The sequence below is a fragment of the Salarias fasciatus genome, chromosome 19 (genome assembly GCF_902148845.1).
Source record: "Salarias fasciatus chromosome 19, fSalaFa1.1, whole genome shotgun sequence".
NCBI lineage: Eukaryota > Metazoa > Chordata > Actinopteri > Blenniiformes > Blenniidae > Salarias > Salarias fasciatus.
In genome coordinates, this window is record NC_043763.1 from 6,067,128 (window position 1) to 6,086,665 (window position 19,538).

The 19,538-nt window shown below is 44.8% G+C and overlaps 1 protein-coding gene across 2 annotated transcripts in view; it reads left to right on the forward strand.

The window, feature by feature from the left end:
* akt1 (v-akt murine thymoma viral oncogene homolog 1) overlaps positions 1–19,256 on the forward strand; it is a 37,439-nt gene extending 18,183 nt beyond the window's left edge. For both annotated transcript variants that reach the window (XM_030116724.1, XM_030116723.1), the window contains exons 3-14: positions 3,895–4,023; positions 7,212–7,323; positions 7,607–7,733; positions 8,183–8,314; positions 8,446–8,511; positions 9,032–9,100; positions 9,241–9,366; positions 10,543–10,671; positions 14,314–14,528; positions 15,698–15,785; positions 16,035–16,137; positions 17,620–19,256. In XM_030116724.1, coding sequence (XP_029972584.1) covers positions 3,895–4,023; positions 7,212–7,323; positions 7,607–7,733; positions 8,183–8,314; positions 8,446–8,511; positions 9,032–9,100; positions 9,241–9,366; positions 10,543–10,671; positions 14,314–14,528; positions 15,698–15,785; positions 16,035–16,137; positions 17,620–17,699 — 1,376 coding nt within the window. In that variant the 3' untranslated portion in view covers positions 17,700–19,256. The remainder of the gene's footprint in view (positions 1–3,894; positions 4,024–7,211; positions 7,324–7,606; positions 7,734–8,182; positions 8,315–8,445; positions 8,512–9,031; positions 9,101–9,240; positions 9,367–10,542; positions 10,672–14,313; positions 14,529–15,697; positions 15,786–16,034; positions 16,138–17,619) is intronic.
* Positions 19,257–19,538: the final 282 nt, after the last annotated feature.

The following is a 19,538-nucleotide window of genomic DNA, read 5'->3' on the forward strand; positions in this document are numbered from 1 at the left end:
AAGCATTAAGAAAGCACAACTCCAAATGATTCCTTTGTTTTAGTACAAAGAGGGAAATGGTTTACATTTAATCTCATCTTTTTAGAAAAACACAAAGAAAAGACATGAAGTGTAATTTTGACATTTTAACATATTCTGTTTTTGAATTATGTTGCCGATGTAGTCGACTTAGCTTTAAGTTGTTATTTTTATTTTTCACCTCTGAAATCACATCTTTATTTATTATTATTAATTATGCCCCCGTTGGGTCGGTTTAGACTGGCATACTGAAAGTTTGACACCTTGGATGACTGTCGCATGCCCTTAATGACATTGCTTATCATTTTTGTGTGTAGTCTCTGCAGACGCCACACACACACACACACACACACACGCACACACACACGCGTCTCTCCTAGCATTACGATTGCATAGTTCAGCATAGTGACAATTGTTTAAGGAGCCTGCTATGCCGGGCTCATATTATCATCTTCCTTGCCACCCCGCGTGATCAAGGCTATCTCAGGATGGCAGCGTGTCAACTAATACAGTACATGCCATGCCCGGCGCCGCTGCGTCACACACATGACCACTCGTGCTTCTTATGGAGGCTGCTGTGCGTCAGTGCAGCTGGCAGGGAAAACCTTCATGACTAACTGTTGTGATCTGTCACACCTTCCACCTCCTACAGGTAGAGTACACACATACACACACACACACACGTGTGTATTCATGTAAACATCTGCCTCTATTCATGAAGATCTCAATGCTGTAATAAGCTCTTGAGCCAATCTGGAAGTAATTTCCTAAACTGTTGCATTAAAACTTTAGTTTTATGTTTTTCCGGACATGTACGCACAGCAAGCCTTCATCTGCTGTCATGGTGTCAGGTAGAGGGGGGCTCATTATGCTGCAGCTACGTTGTGCACATACTGTCCTCTGTGGCGGCTGGGTGGGGGGGGGTGGGAGATATGGGTCAGCCAAGACCTGACCACAGAGGGGGACACCAGATGGGGCCCGGCTGAGGAAAACAAGGTTTGGTGCTCCAGAGACCCTCTGGCTGCAGTTTTAGGCAACTTATTTAATAAAACTCAGTTACTACGTTTCCTCTGCTTCTATTATTTAGATTTTATGCAAAGTTAAGGACTGCGGTTGTCTCAAAGGCTCGTGATGAACAACCTTATGTGCGCGCTATCTGGAGACGGGCGTCCACAGTCGGGTGACTGATGTGTAAGTTGATTGGTGAGCTTTTCCAGGTTGGAGACGGACAAACGACTCATCACGATAATTGGGTTTCATTTAAACAGTGGAGAGGGAAAACCACCAAAACAGGATCTGCCTGGTATTTGCTTCAATTAGGACGGCACATCTACTGTGATCAGCTTTGTTCGAAGACGGCGAGAGTGGCAATGTGACGGCTCACAAAGTCAAAACCCATTTCTAAATGTGTTAGATTTGGTGGGAAAAATGCTTGCTCTGCAGGAAAGCGAGATGAAAAATCCCCCCGCCCTGCCACGATGAAAAATGTAATAACAAATTGAACATCTGCTGTGGATTGAAGACTAAAGTGTATTGTGCTCTGGAGCAGATCTCTCCTCCAGTGTGGTGATTGGTGGCACCACCTACATGGTTACTGTAAATCAGCTGTTTGTACACTTGGTTGTTTGCTTTTGGTTTCACGGTTTGATTTTTTCAAACAAGAGCACAGGAACTCTTTTTTTTTTTTTTTCCAACTCTTGTTAGACTGTTGAAATTGTATTCAGTTACAAAAAGAAAGCACAACGGACTGCTCCAAAAAAAACTACTTAACGTGTTTTGTCAATAGCACAAAATAGGATATCAAAGCACTAAAAACAAATATCAAAGCATGATTCTCAGACAAACAATGAATTATGTGAGAATTCTACTTTTGTGACAGAAAGAACGAAAAAAAAAAAAAAATCTGTGTCCAAAGGATAAACTTTTGTATTCTGCATTTTGTCTTACAAGATTACAAGATGTTAACAGTAGTTGGGAAAAAGTACTAACCATAAACTTGACTTAATTAAAGTATTGTGTTTTTTCTCTGAGTTTACTTCCACCCCAGCATGCTGTATATAAGAATTTCGGTTCATGTCCTTATATACATTATACATAACATCTGGAATAAAGCCATGTTTTATATTTAGAGCTCTTTGTTTTTATCAGTACATTTTCCTTACTCTCAAACTCTTCGGCCAATACCGTTTTGTGACTTTTGTATCTGCTACTGTTTGTTTATTCAAATTTTAATGACGAGCATATGATTGGGGGCAAAAAAGGAGGATAACTCAACACCGTGGATTTAATGTGTGTAAAACTTTACATGTATGAGTAAAAACACACGAAGCAATTTGACTCAACCACAGTAATTGGAGTATTTGTTGATTCCAGCCGCAGTTCAAACAGGGTGTTTCATATTTCTCTCATCTGGTCGTCTTTTAAGAATCTGACAACGCTTCACTAATGTGTCCTTTCTTCATATTGTCAAAGCCATATGGCGAATTTCCTATCAAAATTTGCTATTCTTCTCTTTTGGTTTATTACAATAAAATGTAGAAATGGAGCCAGTCGAGAAGGTTCATCATCTCAGGGTGTCAGAATTGACAAATCTTGAGATGTGACTTTCAGCCGGTGTTACTTATTCATGCAGTTGTTTAAATATTTTATTAGACGTGCACGGAACAGAGGAGGCTTTACTAGCCGGTGTTCGCGCCGTCTGATCTGTTAACAATTTCATCAGTCAGACGTGTGTGTTTGAAGGAGTGCAGCAAAAGCTTTTATTGACAGATCTTTCACTTTTCCCCCTTCACACACACATGGACAAACACACACAGCCACTCTCGTCTTTTTGCACGCACGCACACACACACTCACACTTCTGTGTCAGAGGAAATGGGGCAATTAAGGACAGCTTGGTGCTGCTCTGCATGGGGTTAATATGTGGCTCCGTAATTAAAAATAAATTACAGTTTTCCTGTATAAATATTCAAGTTCCACTCCACTGTGTGCCACTGCCTTGTTATGGTATGTAAGCTATTTTTTTCCCCCAGTCTGCACAACATCTGGCCCAACATTTCCTGAAGCATCACCGGAATAAATTGAGTTTCGTCTGCCTAAGAGAGATTCATTTGTGCGGCGCTGGCGTGTCTGAGTGAATGGGGACGGACATGCATGGCTTCAAGTTCTGGCGGTTGTCTAGAAAATGGGAATTGTGGAGAGTTTATATTTGAAGATCAAATTGAAGCTTCAGCCAGCATGAGTTCAGAGGTAGGAGAGGACTGATGGAAACTTTTTAATTGGAAATCCATTGATTTCAGACATCAGTCTGTAAAACTTCCTGTAAATAGTTTTGAAGCTGGTAGCTCTCAAAAAGACTCGAATGAAGTTGAGAAACATTTTAAGTGGTTTTGAATTTACTTATAAGGAGCTGTGACTGAATACATTTTATTTAAAAAAAAAAAAAAGCAACACAAAGTTTGAATTAGGATTTTGCCTAAACCAGGAAATTGAAGCCAAAATCTTCAGTTGCCGAAGAGATGGAGGAGCGATCCCTGACTTTTGCTAAACCCCGTATTTGTCCTGCAGTTGACCTTACACTAAAAGAGAGACGGTGACAAGATGGTCGTTTTAGGGAACACCGGCGAACAGCATAGTAATTAGAAAAGACCGGCGCGGCTGGGAATTAAAGCAAAAAAAGACAAAGGACGAAAATGTTGAGTCATTAATCATGAAAACACGCTGTAAACACAACAGTGGTGCGCTGGTCAGCAATCTGAGAATGCACAGGCACGTATAGCTTCTCAATGAAGGCTGGTTTGATGGAGGATTTCATGTGTACAGTCTGACATAAATTGTTAATTCCGTCCACTTTATCTTTGTCTTTTCTCACATCAGGAGAATACATCAAGACCTGGAGGCCGAGGTATTTTCTCCTCAAGAGTGATGGTACATTCATTGGCTACAAAGAGCGACCACAAGATGTTGACCAGCTGGAAACCCCCTTAAATAACTTCTCCGTTGCACGTGAGTATCTGCTTCAGAGAAACCACCACTTTTTTTTCTCCCCCTTTTGTTACTTGGCAGATCTTTTCAGCCTCATTTTGTTTTCTGCTTTTTCTTGCATTGTTTTGTTTTTCTTGCATTGTTGGATCAGGAAAAAGAAATGCCTCGGTAGAAAAAGATCTTAATGATTCTGTTTATGTCACAGTACCTTGTGAGAGAATGACGAAAAATGTTTGACTGTGGTGTTCTGGTTTACTTTTCATGAGTTTTTACTCCTAGTGGCCTTTCCAGGACAGTGGGATTCAAACCCTAACCCTCTGGTTACAACTCGCATTTTTAATTTTCAAGCCAAATGTTTCTCATCATAAACATGACAAAAAAGATGATATAATATCAAATCTCTCATGCCGCACTCATGGGTGTTTACTCCACCTGCATCCAATAGAACTGCAGATGCAGCCTGCTTTGTGTCTCCTGTGCACCAACAGCAGTGCTGAATTAAGATAATAGCTTCAATAAGGAGGAACGTTTATGCTGTCGGTGAGGAAGGTAGCTGCCCTGAAATACTACATAGCGTCTAATAATTTGTTTACAGGCACACGAGACACGCTTCACATTAGTCAGTGTTGTCCTAAATGGTGCAAAGTTAAATTGAACGTTGAATGCAGGGTTTTAATCTTAAGGCCAGGGCGCGATCATTTTTTTCACGTACGCAGTTCATTTGCAGTGTGAACGTGGAGAGGTGTGGCCCTCCTCTCTCGCTTTGGGACGGGGAAACGGCCCACAGCATCAGCCGCCGCCCGTTGAGAATAGTAACATCAAAGTCTCCAAAAACACCAGGAAAAAGTCTCTCGATTTGTCACCAGTCGCTTTGGGCAACAAAATAGATGCTGCGAGATTTGAAAACTCGCCGCATTTATAGCGAGGAAGTTGCAACGAGGGTAATATAGTCTCATGAAAATATCGATGAAATCTGGATTACACCGCCTGTATATTGACAAGTTTTTCTCAGAATACTGGCATGTGACATTAACTTTAACACAGGCAATGCAGTGTTTTTAAAATTATCAGCTAGATATTGATTATGATCACTTACGGTAATATAAATTGCCAAGTGTGAAAAAGCAGGAGAGAAATAAATAATTGGTGTGATCAAGTTCCAGAGCATCGTTTTTTTTTCTCAGCGCAGTTGCACAGCTTGTGGTTTTTGGAGGAAGTTGAACAGGTCGTTTCACAATGACTAGGCATCGGTCTTGTGTGGTTGCAGTCTGGCTCAGATCCTTCTGCGTATTTGTGCGCGTTACACATTACAGTCAGAGCTTTGCGAGGCTCATACCATCAATTATAGCACTTTTGTAAGTTTGCACGGCGTGTCAGACATTTATCATTATTGCAATATCAACATGTTAAATGAAAACTAAAAGAGTGATTATTATTAATGAGAGGAAGAGAATCGGAATAAAAAAAAGACAAAAATTGAGGTAAGAATCAGATAAAAAAAGCTTCATAACCAGTGTATATTTGGGATTGTCTTTCTGCTGGTATTACATTGTGGACAGGTAGCATAATATTACTCCTCCCTAAACTTGAGTGCAGCACCGCTGCGGATAATTATACAGTCGGCACATAGCTCTCAAACATTGTTCCACAGGAGCTTTTACATGTATTTAAGCCTCGGTCCGTCCTGAAGGGTAATTATTTAAACAATGCAGGCCAGTGTACAAATCATGTGCAAGTACTTATGAGAAGAAAGTTTGCAGAGACACTGTCTATTGCCACACAGTGGCCGAGTAACCGCCGCATTCATACTCATTTAGTGTGTCACGCCGTGATTATGAATGGGAGCACTCGCATTTTGCCTGCGCCATCTTCTTAAAAGTGTTTTTCAAGTTTATTTCAAAGAAGCGCATAAAGAAAGCCGGCCCCGGTTTTTTAAAATGCTCATCATCCCTCGTCTCTGCGTGTGTCTTCTTCATAGCGTGACAGAAAATAACAACAACAAAGAATGCCCAGAGCAGCCCGGCTCGCTCGCTCTTCTCATCAGAAGAAGAAGAAGAAGAAGAAGAAGAAAAAAAAAATAAGTTGCTGCGATAAGCTGCGCAGATGACTGAACACAGCAATTAGACAGCATACTGTTTGTTTAACAAAATGTTTCCTCTCCAACACTCTTGAGTTATCGTGGCCATTAGCCGCCTGATTTCAAGTATTTATCTGGGCTGTGCTCTGGGGCTCCGTCTCCCGTCACCGCTGCGACCCCACCGCAGAGGACACATGGCGCGCCGCCGCTGACGGGGCTGCTGCAGCTGGATTACACGCTCGCCCCGATGGAGCCATGTTGGATCTCAGTGGTGGTCCACTGCGAGCCCTCCATCGATCAGACAGAGGCCATTTTGTGTCACGTTGTGACATATTTGCTGACATGTTTCATTTGGGAACAGATGTTAATGTGACGGAGGTGCAGATGGAAGTCTCTGCTTTGTAAATTCAGTTATTAGACTGTTGTGAGTAATTGTTTTGCAAAGTGCTTACAAGACAATTATTTGCTTGAAAAGTAGGAAAGTGAAGGGGGAAAAAACGGAGCCAAGGGAAAAAATGGACTGATTCATGAGATAATATTTATTTAATTTCCTCTCTGTTACCTTGACGTGCTGGACGTTTGCTTGCTGCACTAAACTATCGTGTGCTTTCTTGTCTTCTTTTTACTTTCTCTATAGAATGGATTTAATATTGTCTTTCGGTTTTAGACTGTGTGTCTTTTAAAAGAATGAGACCCCATATAGTTTTAATTTTTAAGTATCATTTTCTAGACCCAGGGCCGCTTAATATCTATAGAATTTTATTGTAATAATTGAAACATTTTAATGGGAAGTTCAGTCACAACATTAATCTTAAAAAAAACAAACAAAAAACAAATGTCCTAGAGTTTTATTTATTAAGATTTATTTGTTCAGTTTAGAGGAATTTTGTTTGATAACACCTTAAATCATTTATTAGCTAATTTAATGTTTTAGAGGGACTGACAAGTAAAGGATCACAGTTGTTTTCTTCCACCAAAGTGCACCTGTTCTTCTCCAAATTGGCCGACAGTGTCTGTTAGGGTGGCGATAAAGATAAATGGCTATAACTGTGGGTCTGTCTCTCCCCTCTGCTCCCCGACACACTGGCCCTTCTCTTCATCTCCCTCCCCGCTCTTCCCTGGCTGTGGTCAGAGTGCCAGCTGATGAAGACGGAACGGCCTAAGCCCAACACATTCATCATCCGCTGCCTGCAGTGGACCACTGTCATCGAGCGCACCTTCCACGTGGAGACCCCCGAGGAGAGGCAAGCGAGACGCACACACCCCTCTGCTCACACAGCCCTAAAACACAAAGACGCCGCACGTGTCTGGAAGAAGAAGAGACGCCATTCCATTCGAGGAGCTCTTTAGGAGCGCGGTTTCAGTCATTGTTACGTGTGTGTGTGCGCACAGTCTACGGGGCTGTTGGTAGAACTCACACTTGAAATTGCCTTCCTGTTGATAAGAAGACAATTACATGATTGGGCTGCTGGGCCGGCGTGGGGGTAAATGAGCCGATGTAATCTGTGCTGCTTGTGTCTCTCGCAGGGAAGAATGGACCAAAGCCATCCAGGCAGTGGCCGACAGCCTGCAGAAGCAGGAGGAGGAGATGATGGACTCCTCTCCAGACCCCATGGACATGGAGGTCTACTTGACCAAACCCAGACAGAAAGTGGTACTGACCCAGACAGCAGCCTTTCTATACATTCCTTCATCGCCGTTTCTCAGTAAACCTCTGCTGTAGTTCTACTTCGCCTCCTTTTCCGCCATCCTCCGGGGCTTTAACATCCTCCCCGGGTGGCTTAGCACCGGATAGCATGTCCGCCGGGTTTCACAACCCCCCTCATGTGTCATGACATAAAGGTCCAAGGCCACCGGATTGGATGTCCTCCGCACAACCATTTTCAACATTCTCCTCAGCGGCGGGGTCAGAGGTTAACTGAGACACAACCACATATAGGCCCGGCCATTAGAGGAGTGGAAATTGCTCCGTGGGTGAAACGGCGCCTTAAATGCTTGGGTGTTGTTGTCAGTGGGATTGTGTGTCCCGGCTAGTTAGAGCTCGGGTTTGTTAATGCTCCCGTTTGTAACCAGATGCCACTTTCTTTCCTCTTTGCCTTCCAGACTATGCACGACTTTGAATACCTCAAACTCCTGGGAAAAGGCACTTTTGGCAAAGTTATTCTGGTAAAAGAGAAGGCCACGGGACGCTACTATGCCATGAAGATCCTGAAGAAGGAGGTCATCGTAGCGAAAGTGAGTGGCTGCAGATTAGCCAGTAAAGGGGTGAAAACGTGTGGCAATGGACTAACGACTGATACCTCAATCATTAGCCGTTGTGAGAGTTGCACAAACACTCTTTGTGCCTTTTTTTTCCCTCCCCACAGGATGAAGTGGCGCACACACTCACAGAAAACAGAGTCCTCCAGAATTCAAAGCATCCGTTCTTGACAGTAAGGAGTCTTTCCGTATACCTAAACCAAACCTTATTTTAACTCGCAGGGATCCTCGGGAGCCTCTTCAGTCTAATATAGCAGCATCCATTCAGAAAGCGGAGGCAGTTTTACCAGGAATGTTTCGAAGTACCCTGCTTTACAAAGGCTGCAGCTGAGTGAGGGCCTTTTATAGTAACGCTGGGTATTGTTTGTTTTTCTTAAGCCTCTCTCTATACGTCTGAGGTGGGTTTTAGTATGAAGTCCTTCGTGAGTATTACGTCTGAGTGGAAGGTGGGGGCAACACAGACTGTGATGTGACCAAAGCTAACTGGCGCTGTAAAGTTTTCACACAATATAGACTCTGTGCTGTAGATTTTTTTTTTTTTTTAACGTTTCTCAGAAAATCCAGCAGAAGGAATGAAGCGGCAGCGTGATGCAGCGTTTCTTGCTGCTGTGGTCTTTTTTTAAAATACCAGCTTCCTCTTGACTTAGCTGGAAACATGAAGTTCTGCATTGAGCGTTTTTATCTCATCTGCAGGGACTGAAATACTCCTTCCAGACACATGACCGCCTGTGCTTTGTCATGGAGTATGCAAACGGGGGAGAGGTAAACCACTTCAACCATCAGCGAACCGGCACCTGTTAGCTGTCGTGAGAGAGTTGCAGAGAACTTGTGAATCTTGTTGTTAAATTCTCCTGCTCTCGCTTTGTTTTTTTTTTTCCACCCGTTCTTTGGTTTTGTCGCAGCTTTTCTTCCATCTTTCTCGAGACCGGGTGTTCTCGGAGGAGCGGGCACGTTTCTACGGCGCGGAGATCGTGTCGGCGCTGGATTACCTGCACGCCGAGAGAAATGTGGTTTATCGAGATCTTAAGGTAGGTGGGGAAACTCGCCTTCACTTGCTCTCATCTTTGCAGTCAGACACTTCTCTCCCTCCCTTCCTCCCCTGGCTGGATATAAATAGGGTTTGTCTCCATCCACAGTCGTGGCAGTGTCCAGAGCGTATTGATCTGCCTCTCCCTGATCAGTCCTCAGAACTCACTGCAGCTGGATGGAGGCTTGCTCTGTACATTTATGCAGCTCTTCAAAAAGTACTTCCCATTAGCACGCCACAGATTCTCACCAGCAGACATTTGTGCACTTTGTGCGCGGCTGGCGTCATTTTCTTCACGCTGGCTGTTCGTCCCCTTTCACTTCCAGAAGGGAGAAAATGTCCACCTGCGTTCCACAGTGAATAACTTCCAAGGTTTCTGCTCTGCTTTTGTTCACTGATTGAATTCAGACTGCAAGTGCGATCCAGTAATTTAGAGCTGACTTCAGAGGACGGCGGTGCAGATCGGCCGGGCTTGTTTGGATTTGGAAGGGCTTTGAGGGGAGTTATCAGTGTTGCAGTGGGCATCTGTAGCCAGACTACTTCCAGCTGATGAAACTATAGCAGCCAGGTCAGCACACCACAGCACTCCCCTCCTCGCGGCCCTCCCTCCGCCCCCCCCCTCTCCCTCCCTCCCCCCCTCCCTCCTCTCCCTTGGGTTTATGAGGCAGGCTCCCAGCCTGCTAGGGTTCTCCTGAAAATGCCAGGGTAGCAGGATTGGAGGATGTGCTGACTCTGGCCGGGCGCTGCTGGCCACGTGTGAGCTACAGCTGCCAGGTGACTTTAACTGAGTGAGAGAAAGAGACAGCGGAGGGTGGGGGGTGGCGGGGGGTGAGAGGACATGCTGATATTAAAAGGCCATGCAAACCACCAAGTCATGACATTGCACAATGCACTTCCTTTAGGCCTTGAGGGCTTTTTCACTGTACATGTACTCTCCAGATACGTTCATATTTACACGTGTGCGGTTCCGAAATCAAGAAGTACCACAGAAATCTCTTTTTTCTTAGCTTCTTTCATTTCATCTTACAGCAATGAAGCCAAGTGAAAATCAAAAGCCTGCATTGGTGTTATAATTTCAGATGATCTTGATCTCACTTTATAATCACACATTCATAAATGGCTCCAAACATTACAACAAGTTAGAGTTCTGAGATGCTTCTTCCTGTTTTCCTTTCAGCTGGAAAACCTCATGCTGGACAAAGATGGACACATAAAGATCACAGATTTTGGCCTTTGCAAGGAGGGAATCAAAGATGGCGCCACCATGAAGACATTCTGTGGGACGCCAGAGTACCTCGCCCCGGAGGTAAGCAGAGCTGCGCCTGAAGTCCCGACTCCAGCGAGTCTGGAAACCGCAGTGCCTCTAAGGTTCAGATCAATGACACCTCAGGAGAACATCGCTTCAGAACTTTACATTTACAGTGAAGACGTTCAAGGTGGCATTCGCTGGGAAAAATGAGTCCGTGGTGCCTGCAGTTCTTTTCTTTTGAATCCCTGTCAGACTTTTGTCAGTTTGTTTTTTTTAGTACGTGATTACCAAGCGCTCCAGTCGTGTTGTGTTCACTATTCAATCTGACAAGTTCCTCGTTAGACTGAGGACAGACTAGACGCCGGGTGGATTTACCAGATGAATAGGTTGGGGTTTGCTTGTTAGCTTACTGACATCCGTCACAGATATGAGTGGACTGACGTCACAACATGTGTTTAAGTTAAAAAAAAAAGACGTACTGTATTTGTTCCTGCATATTTTCAGTAAAATTACTGTTTGTAATTCATTAACTGGAGAAGTAAAGGAGTAAAGGACATAGTGTAACTGTGAGAGCCTTATCATGCCGCAGAGTAGCATGAGCATCAGAGCCCCACTGTGAGGGTGAGTTCAAACTTTTTCTATTGAAACTGAGCAGAAGCCTAAAGTTGTCAGTATTTGCAGGTTATTACACAAGTTACTTTTTATATTTCACTTGTTGTTTATTGGTGGCGGAGGCCAGGATGGAACATGCACAGCCAAACCTTCCATTTGTGACTGTAAACTCCATACGATATGATTCAGTAAATGATCGAGTTTTTATAAACATCAAACTACTGAGTGAGCTCTGTTGCCCCGCAGAGAAACAATCTGATTATGTTACTTGTTTATTCCAAGTGTTATTGTTTTGCATTTGTGTATTTATATTGTATATAAGTTTCAAAGCTTCGCTCTGAGAACCAAGTGCTGCGTTTCACTTACTGGTATTCATTAAAATAAGCAAATTAAAACACTTGAGAAAGAAGTCGTGAACCCAACAAAGAATGCTGTTCCGACCTCCACACGTGACATCTGTAGATCCCGAACAAAAAATGCAGCCGGTGGATCTGTTGTCAGACATCAGAGGATGAGAAGCATGTGGAGGAAGAAAGGGCAGCTGTCCCAAAATGCCTTTCTAATCTCCAGCTGAAGTTGAGTTAATGAGTGTGCCGTGTGCCGAGGGCAGGGCGGCCTGCGCTCATATTTGCTGTATGAGGAGGGGTGTGGCTACTCCCCATTGCGTGCAGGTATGACATGTGTTGGAGTGGGCTGCGTTACCCGATATTTCTTTGTGTGTGTGCGTGTGTGTGTGTGTTTTCGTGTGAGTGCATGATGGGTGTCCTGCGTTATCCCCGTGCCTGTTGTCGTAAAAATGTTTTCCCGGAGAAGGGTGTCCATGTTGACACAGTTGTTGTTTCGTTGTTTTTAGCCTCCATTTGGAATTTTCTGCTTGGGGAGGAGTAATTGGCTGGCAGCACCTCAGGAAACGTGAGCTTCCGCCCCTGGAAAAAAAAAAAAAAAGAAAAAACAACCTCCCCCCACCACATTGGCTACAGCTGTTGTGTGGCACCCGGGGAGCTGCGGCTCACGCTGCTGCCTGGGATGCCTCACCTGACCCGGGCAGACTCGGCGCTGGTGTGAGCACGCTATCCCCCCCCCAGAACACATACCTGTGCTTTTAATCAGTCGGACTGAGCTCCTCCTAATCAGCAGCGGTCCATAAAGGACAGATGTGAGGCCCGATCAGGTTTTAGTTCAGCTCAACATCTCACTGTCTACTGATCACCTACACAAAAAGATGGTGGAAAAAAAGAAATAAAAATCCCTCCACCTGTCCATCCCGAGCTGTTCGGCGCTCGCATTGCTCCTCCACAGAGCAGCACAGCCCGTGACGGCTCCAGCCTCGCCAGCGGAGCGCAGGGAGACATCAGGGGGCATTGCTATGGCAACAGGGTCGCTGGCGAGAGTCTCTCCGGAGTGCGAGCCAGGCAGTGTTACAGGTTGTTCTGCAGTAAACAATGACCTTGTTGTGTGTGCTGCACAGGAATGCTGTAACGTCTGGGAATATTCCACCCAGAGCAGGGGGGGGGGGGGAGAGGGAGCCAGAGGCAGAGTCGGGACAGAACCGATCTATAAACGCCTTACCAGTTTGTCTCTGGAGTAAAGAGCAGGACAAATTCACTTAGTCACTTTTATTAAGCAGTTACCAGTAGAAAACCATCACCGGCCCGGGGAATTGGCTTTTAGGGGAACATCAGCACCGAGAAACTCAGGCGGGTGACACCGATCTGGATTCACGGGCTTGAAAGATTAATGGCTGTCACTGCAGAACTTTGTGAGCAGGAAAAAGTGCGGTCTACAGAGCAAAGCACCAGCAGCAAGTGTGTGTGTGTGTGAGTGTGTGTGCGCGCGCGCCTTTTATCGTCTCTCCTCCCTGCTCTCTCCTCCCCTGTCCCCGCTCCTTCGGGGCAGTGTAACAGTATTAGTTTGGGGCTGGGGCCCGGGCAGGCAAACAGTCCTGGTTACGTATATGAGGGATGAGCCTGGCTCCTGCGCTCCTGGCAGCTTCACAGCTGTGGCGCTCTTCTACATATATGGGGCAGCTGCGGGCCCAGCTGTCGCACGGTGTGAATCACACGACAGCAGCGCTGGAAATAGAGACGGCCCAGTAATCCTAGCCCCACGCCGGCTTCACGTTACTCCCCCCCCCCCTGCCCTCCCAGTCCTCCTCCCCGGTGCTCACCGCTCACCGCAGCGCCAGGCCGAGCGCCCACGGACACGCAGGCTCCGTACTCATACGCTCACACCCCAACGCGGTAGTTTTGTTCCTTTTACGGAAACATCCGTCCACCTCCTCTTTCACTGTTGTGTCAATATCTAATTCTAATAATCCGCCCTCATCTTTTTACCCAAGTTTCTATTCCGAGGTCTTGAATTCCGCAGGATCACGCTGCTGAAGGTTTAACAGAACAGACTGTTCTCCTTGTCTTGATTTCACCTTCAACATCCGCCTGGCGAGGTAGAATCCAGTACATGTCCCCGGAGACCTTGGAACAACTCCGCTCAGCAGCACATTAGTCATGCAACAGGTTGCGCTGTTCACGGTGCACAACGCTGCAGGAGTTTGTCTCATTAAGAACCGTCAAGAAAAGTCATCGTACGGAAGGAATGAAACGGAATATTTCACCTTTTTCTGTGGTTCGATTTGCATTTGTGTTGCCACATATTTACTTATTTAGGCGACCCGCACCTTTGCTGCTTGTTGATCTGTGTGTGCGTGCATGTGTGTGTGTGCGTGGAAGGCCCTGTGGTGATTAAATATGCAGGGCTCCAGGGGAAACTCTATCCTTGCTCCTAATGTGAGATGTGAGTCAGTGTTGGCTGGGGCTGCCTCAGAATCCCAGACCGGGGGGATAGCAGGTGATTTTGTGAGGGGGGGCTGCTGCTGCTGGGAAGGGGGGGGCAACCCAGTTGCTTTCGGGTTTGTATGTTCCCTTTACAGAGCTGCTGTCGTCACCGAGCTTTGATACCTGAACACGGCCTTATCGGTTGAACTGAGAGTTGACTGCAATTTGCACTAAACACATTTAAAAAAACAAAAAAACCAAAAGAGTTTCCCAACACTTTCACTGAAAACATTCCCCTCCCTCGTTTGTTCTCAAGGTGCTAGAAGACAACGACTACGGCCGAGCCGTGGACTGGTGGGGCCTCGGCGTGGTCATGTACGAGATGATGTGCGGCAGGCTGCCCTTCTACAACCAGGACCACGAGAAGCTGTTCGAGCTCATCCTCATGGAGGATATCCGCTTCCCCCGAACGCTCGGCCCCGAGGCGCGCTCGCTGCTCTCTGGCCTGCTGAAGAAAGACCCCATGCAGAGGTCAGAACCGGCGATATCCATGATGTAACGGCTTAAATATGTTCTCTGTCTACACTTTCATCCATTCCGATAGATTTTGTATTAATTTAACTCGCAGAAATGTGATTGAGAGCAGCACATGTGCAATAATCTCGGTAGGAAGCTTTGGATTTACTTTACATGGAACAAATTTCGATTTTCAAATTGAAATTCTCACACAACAACTTGAAGACATTGGAACAGTTCATTTACGTTGTTTGTTTTTGTTCTAAATTAACATACCAGTTATTTCCCATGAACCAGCTTCATGCCCACCGCATGAGGCAGAGGAGGGAGACAGAAAGGAACAAGGTCAAACCACATGGAGGAGGAGATGTGCACTAAAACACACCTGGAAACATATTCAGATACCTGAGGAGTATTTCAATGGAAAATCCATGACCCGATTTTATTAATTTTTTTACAACAATAACAGATTATAACTGAAGTGGTCCTTAAAGTTTCCTATATCAAACTTTGAAAAACAGCATCACGTGCTGTCAGTCATTAATGTCAGTTAAAGGAAGCTAAAGTCCAGATGGAAGCATTGGACTCCTGTTTGTAAGACGATCTGTGAGAATATTCCACAAAGCTCCACAGTGGAGTTATTTAGAGCCGTGTTTCCCAAACGTTTTACAGACCCGTCAGATGTTTGAATACACAAGAAAACTTTGCAGTCAAGCCAAATGCTCACGGACATTTCTAGATTGTACAAATTTTTACAACCTCACATCCGATAAATCCTCGGGCTCCTACTGTGATCTCTGGATTTGAGCAATACCTGCAGGCTCAGTGGGGAGAGATAAGAAATCCCCCATAAATATTTGACTTTCTGTACTGTTTGTAATGAACCAGTTGCGTTCAGAGATCAAACACCTAATTGTTTCGGTCGGTCTCTGGAAGAACAGCAACACCCTTAGTTAAACAGGTCGTGTTGTTCTACCCTCATACTGTAACAGCTTGTGCCAAGAATTTGATTTAGTCGTTTTATTCAACCTGAATCACAAGGAAAGGTACGATCGACTCTTCTTTTGAATGAATGCCGTTCACAGGGACTTGTTATGCCTCTGAGTCCACTGAGATTTATCCTTATATCATGTCACGATGATATAATCAAATCTAGTAATAATCTGCTGTCCATGCGTCTCCAGGTTAGGCGGAGGGCCTGATGACGCCAAGGAAATCATGCAGCACAAGTTCTTTGCTGGAATCGAATGGCAGGATGTTTATGAGAAGAAGGTGAGTTTCTAAAAATGCTCCTCTCTTTTGTGTTTCCATCTCTCTCTTTTTTTTTATGATTGTCACGGCCTCGAGGGCAACCGATCCCAGATAGCTGTCATTCCTCGGGCTATCAATGAAGCGCCGCGGCCCGAAGCGCCGTCCACGGGCGTTTCAGATTGTCATCAGAGCGGCCGACCGCTGCCAAGCGGAGTGACGGCTCCGATGTCCTGACGCGTCTGTGTCTCCTCTCCCTCTCCTCACCAACAGCTGGTGCCGCCGTTTAAGCCCCAAGTCACCTCGGAGACAGACACGAGATATTTTGACGAGGAGTTCACGGCGCAGACCATCACCATCACGCCGCCCGGACAAGGTAGCGGCGGGCGAACGTACAGACTCAGCCACGGCCACACAGACGACAGCCTGGTGTCCTATGGAGAGATTTCTCTCAATCTGCAGGGAGATAAGAATATTTACATTCTTACTTCGCTCAAGATAGAAGCCGAGCTCAATCACTCATCACAGAAACAAATAACCAAAAAACTAAACTAAGTTTCCAGTTCAGACTGTCCGAAAAAGAAAATTCCTGACAAGATTGTGTTGCAGTTGTGTTTCGTTTTATACACGAGCTGCGTGCTTGTCGGGCTCCTTCCAGAAGTTCTACGCTGAGTGATTCCATCATAAAGGTCACGTTAAATGTCCGACCCGGCTCTGAGGCGAGGGTTTGTTTTGGGAAGCTCAGAAATGTTTAAAAAAAAAAAGAGAGAGAGCGAAAGAAAGAAAGGGAGAGTAGTTTTCTCCCTTAAGGGCAGTCTGCCCTCTCCTGGAGAACCAGTGACATTAAAAAAAACCAGTACAAATGGAGCACAGAAGTCTATATGTGCAAAAATCACATTGAAATAAGTTTTTGAATAAAGTTTTGGGATTTGACAATAAGAAATTAACTTTCAACCAATAGTGTTCAGGTTTTAGTTATTGAAATAAACTGGATTTTCCACTTGTTGTATGATATTTATGAAGGTTATTATTCTTAGTAGTTTGGGTATTTTCCTCCTGTGGTGGAGACTAAATTTAACCTTGAAATTCATTTTTTCCAGTTTGACACTTGTACTGAGTAAATGGGTAAAACCCACTGTGATCACTACGGAAAGAGCAACAAAGCTTTATTTCTTTGTTTTCTGATAAAATCTTCCCGATGCCATTAACGGTCTAAGACAGAAGTTGACGTCCCTCAGCTCTGGAGCCACATGCAGCTCAAATATAAAGGAAGTGCTTTCCTGTAGCTTCGAAAAAGCTTTTTTATTGCCCAACAAAACCAGACTATCAAGAGTCTTTTATCTTCATCAAATATGACATTGAAAAAAAGGGGAATGTTTTTTTATTCAGTGAAGTAAAATCTACAAACTCACCTTTCTCGTAAACAGAATTCATTTATTGTTGGTAGAAGTGCAGCTTTGTTATTTCTTTAAATTCATCGGTGCTGCTTAAATTCTAGTTATTACTTATGTGGCAAAACGACATGTGAAAGCTTTGATAGACAAACTCCAGAAGACTCTTTTATTGATAAATAAACAGCTTTCATGGTGAAAAATGTTTCGTATTCCTGATCTAACAGTTCTGATGATAAGAAATATGCATGCAGACAGGTTGAGTTAAAAAAGACAGAATCCAAGATGATTTAAGACAAGAGTGTCAAACAGATGACACTGCTTGACACAGAGCCTACGGCTCGTGGACTGGTTTTGGCCCACGAGCCTTATGTTTGAGACCCCTGATTCAAGACAAGGGATAGCTAAAACACAGAGGACGAAGGCCCTGTCGCTTCTCTAAAGTCTTCCTGTCTTTTCCCCTCCAGATGACAGTATGGAGTCCTTCGACAGCGAGCGGAGACCCCACTTCCCCCAGTTCTCCTACTCTGCCAGCGGGACGGCCTGATCCAGTCTCAAACATTCCTCCGGCCCCACCCATCTCCCCTCACCCCACCCGACTGCACTCTCAGAAGAGCGGGGCCGCGGCCCCCCCGTCCTCCCGGCATTGTCTGCAGATGCTGTTGCTGGACGCAACACTCAAAATCTGCATGTTGTCCCCCCCCCCCTTTTTTTTTTTTTTTTCTGCCTCCCGCCTTCACAGGAAGGAGGAAATACAAAACAAAGATGGCCGTGGTCTTTCTGTGTGGCCTTAGGAGAGCGACCACGGAGATAACACTACCCTGCATTTCCTGGTCCTTATGTTGTATACTGAGCGGGCATCCATACGCCATAATGAGCGGGGAAATGTAAGCACCGAATTAGGCTGTCACTTAAAACATATATTGATTGTGAGAGGTATCATTTATTACGTTAAAAAACATTTCAAATAGAGAGTTAGGCATGCTGAGGACCAAAAAACATCATGTGAGCAGAGAGTGTGTTGTATGAGTGGGTGATAAATCCATTTTTTTTGTTTTTATTTTTGTTTTTGTCCCTGAGTCCATTCAGACATTTTTGGCGCTACAAGTGAATGTATCCTATCCAATAAAGTCAATCTTCCTGCATTCGTATGTGTTGTAACCCGCGGCCGATTCCACGGAGGCTGGAATGCCACCCTCTGGACGTCGGGGTGGAAACCTGGCTCCGGCCGGCCTCCCGTATTATCGCGCCGCGCCACGGCGGGTCTGAGAAACCATTTGTGCAATCCAGTGATGTGAGGAATGACAGACATGCGGGGAACGCAGCCTGATTAATCATTACGGCCGGCCTGCAGTGAATTCCTCTCGTAGCCGTCTGCCCAACAAAGTCATTGTGAGACGCCCCCCAGTTTCCCGTCGGGGATAATCAACAGCTTCTCCAGCAGCCCTTAAAGTGCGTGCTTCTACTTCCTGATGCCTTTCTATGATCTCGATGCTGTGCTGCAGACTCCTCCTGGTTTCCTTTCTGATCGGGGTCACTGGCAGCGACCCTGCAGAGACCTTTCTCTCCTCTGGGTTGTTCTTCCTCCATGTACAGTTACACAATTGGGTGGATATTTTTTTTAATTTTTTTTCTCCACCCAGTGCATTTACTGCAGCCTCAATGAGGTCTCTTTAACAAGACGTGCTTCTTTAGGAATACTTTGCAAAACCATCTGGGCTTCGGGGGGAAACGCACACAGAGTCATCTTTGATTTTTTTTTTTTTTTGCTACTTTAGGGGACTTGTGTCCATTCACGAGCTTCTGAGTTATTTATACGAGACCAGCATCAACGAAAACGAGTTTCACTGTGCCAATGATATGCACTTTGCTGCCCAAAAATGATTGTATTTGGATTTGTACTTTGTGGTTGGTAAAGACTAAATTACATTAATTTCTAATATAAATTCAGATGTTGTGGATACAAAATAAAGATTTGTTTGTTTGAATGATTTCTTCCCTGCTGAAGACGGCTGAGGAGAAACTCTGAGAGTTAAAGTGTGCTTAGATTTTCCAAAAGCACTTCAGACTTTAAAATAAGATGATCTTTTTGTTTTGTTTTTTCCTTTAAAAAAATGCATCATACATTATTGAATGTAATTTTTTTATGGTATTGTTTCTCTTCAATCGTTTGCGAACCTTTTTGCTCAGTGTTTGAAATCTGTTACTTCTTCCTATGCACACTCACCCTTTTGCCGTCACATTCTGAAAATAATAGGGAAATTCATTTTATACTTATTTTTTATTTCGCCTTTTTTTTTTTTGTACCTGCCTTTCCCGTATTCCCGAGACTGAGGACACCAGCTTTAGTAAACAAATAATATAAACTTTGTACACTGTTTTTACG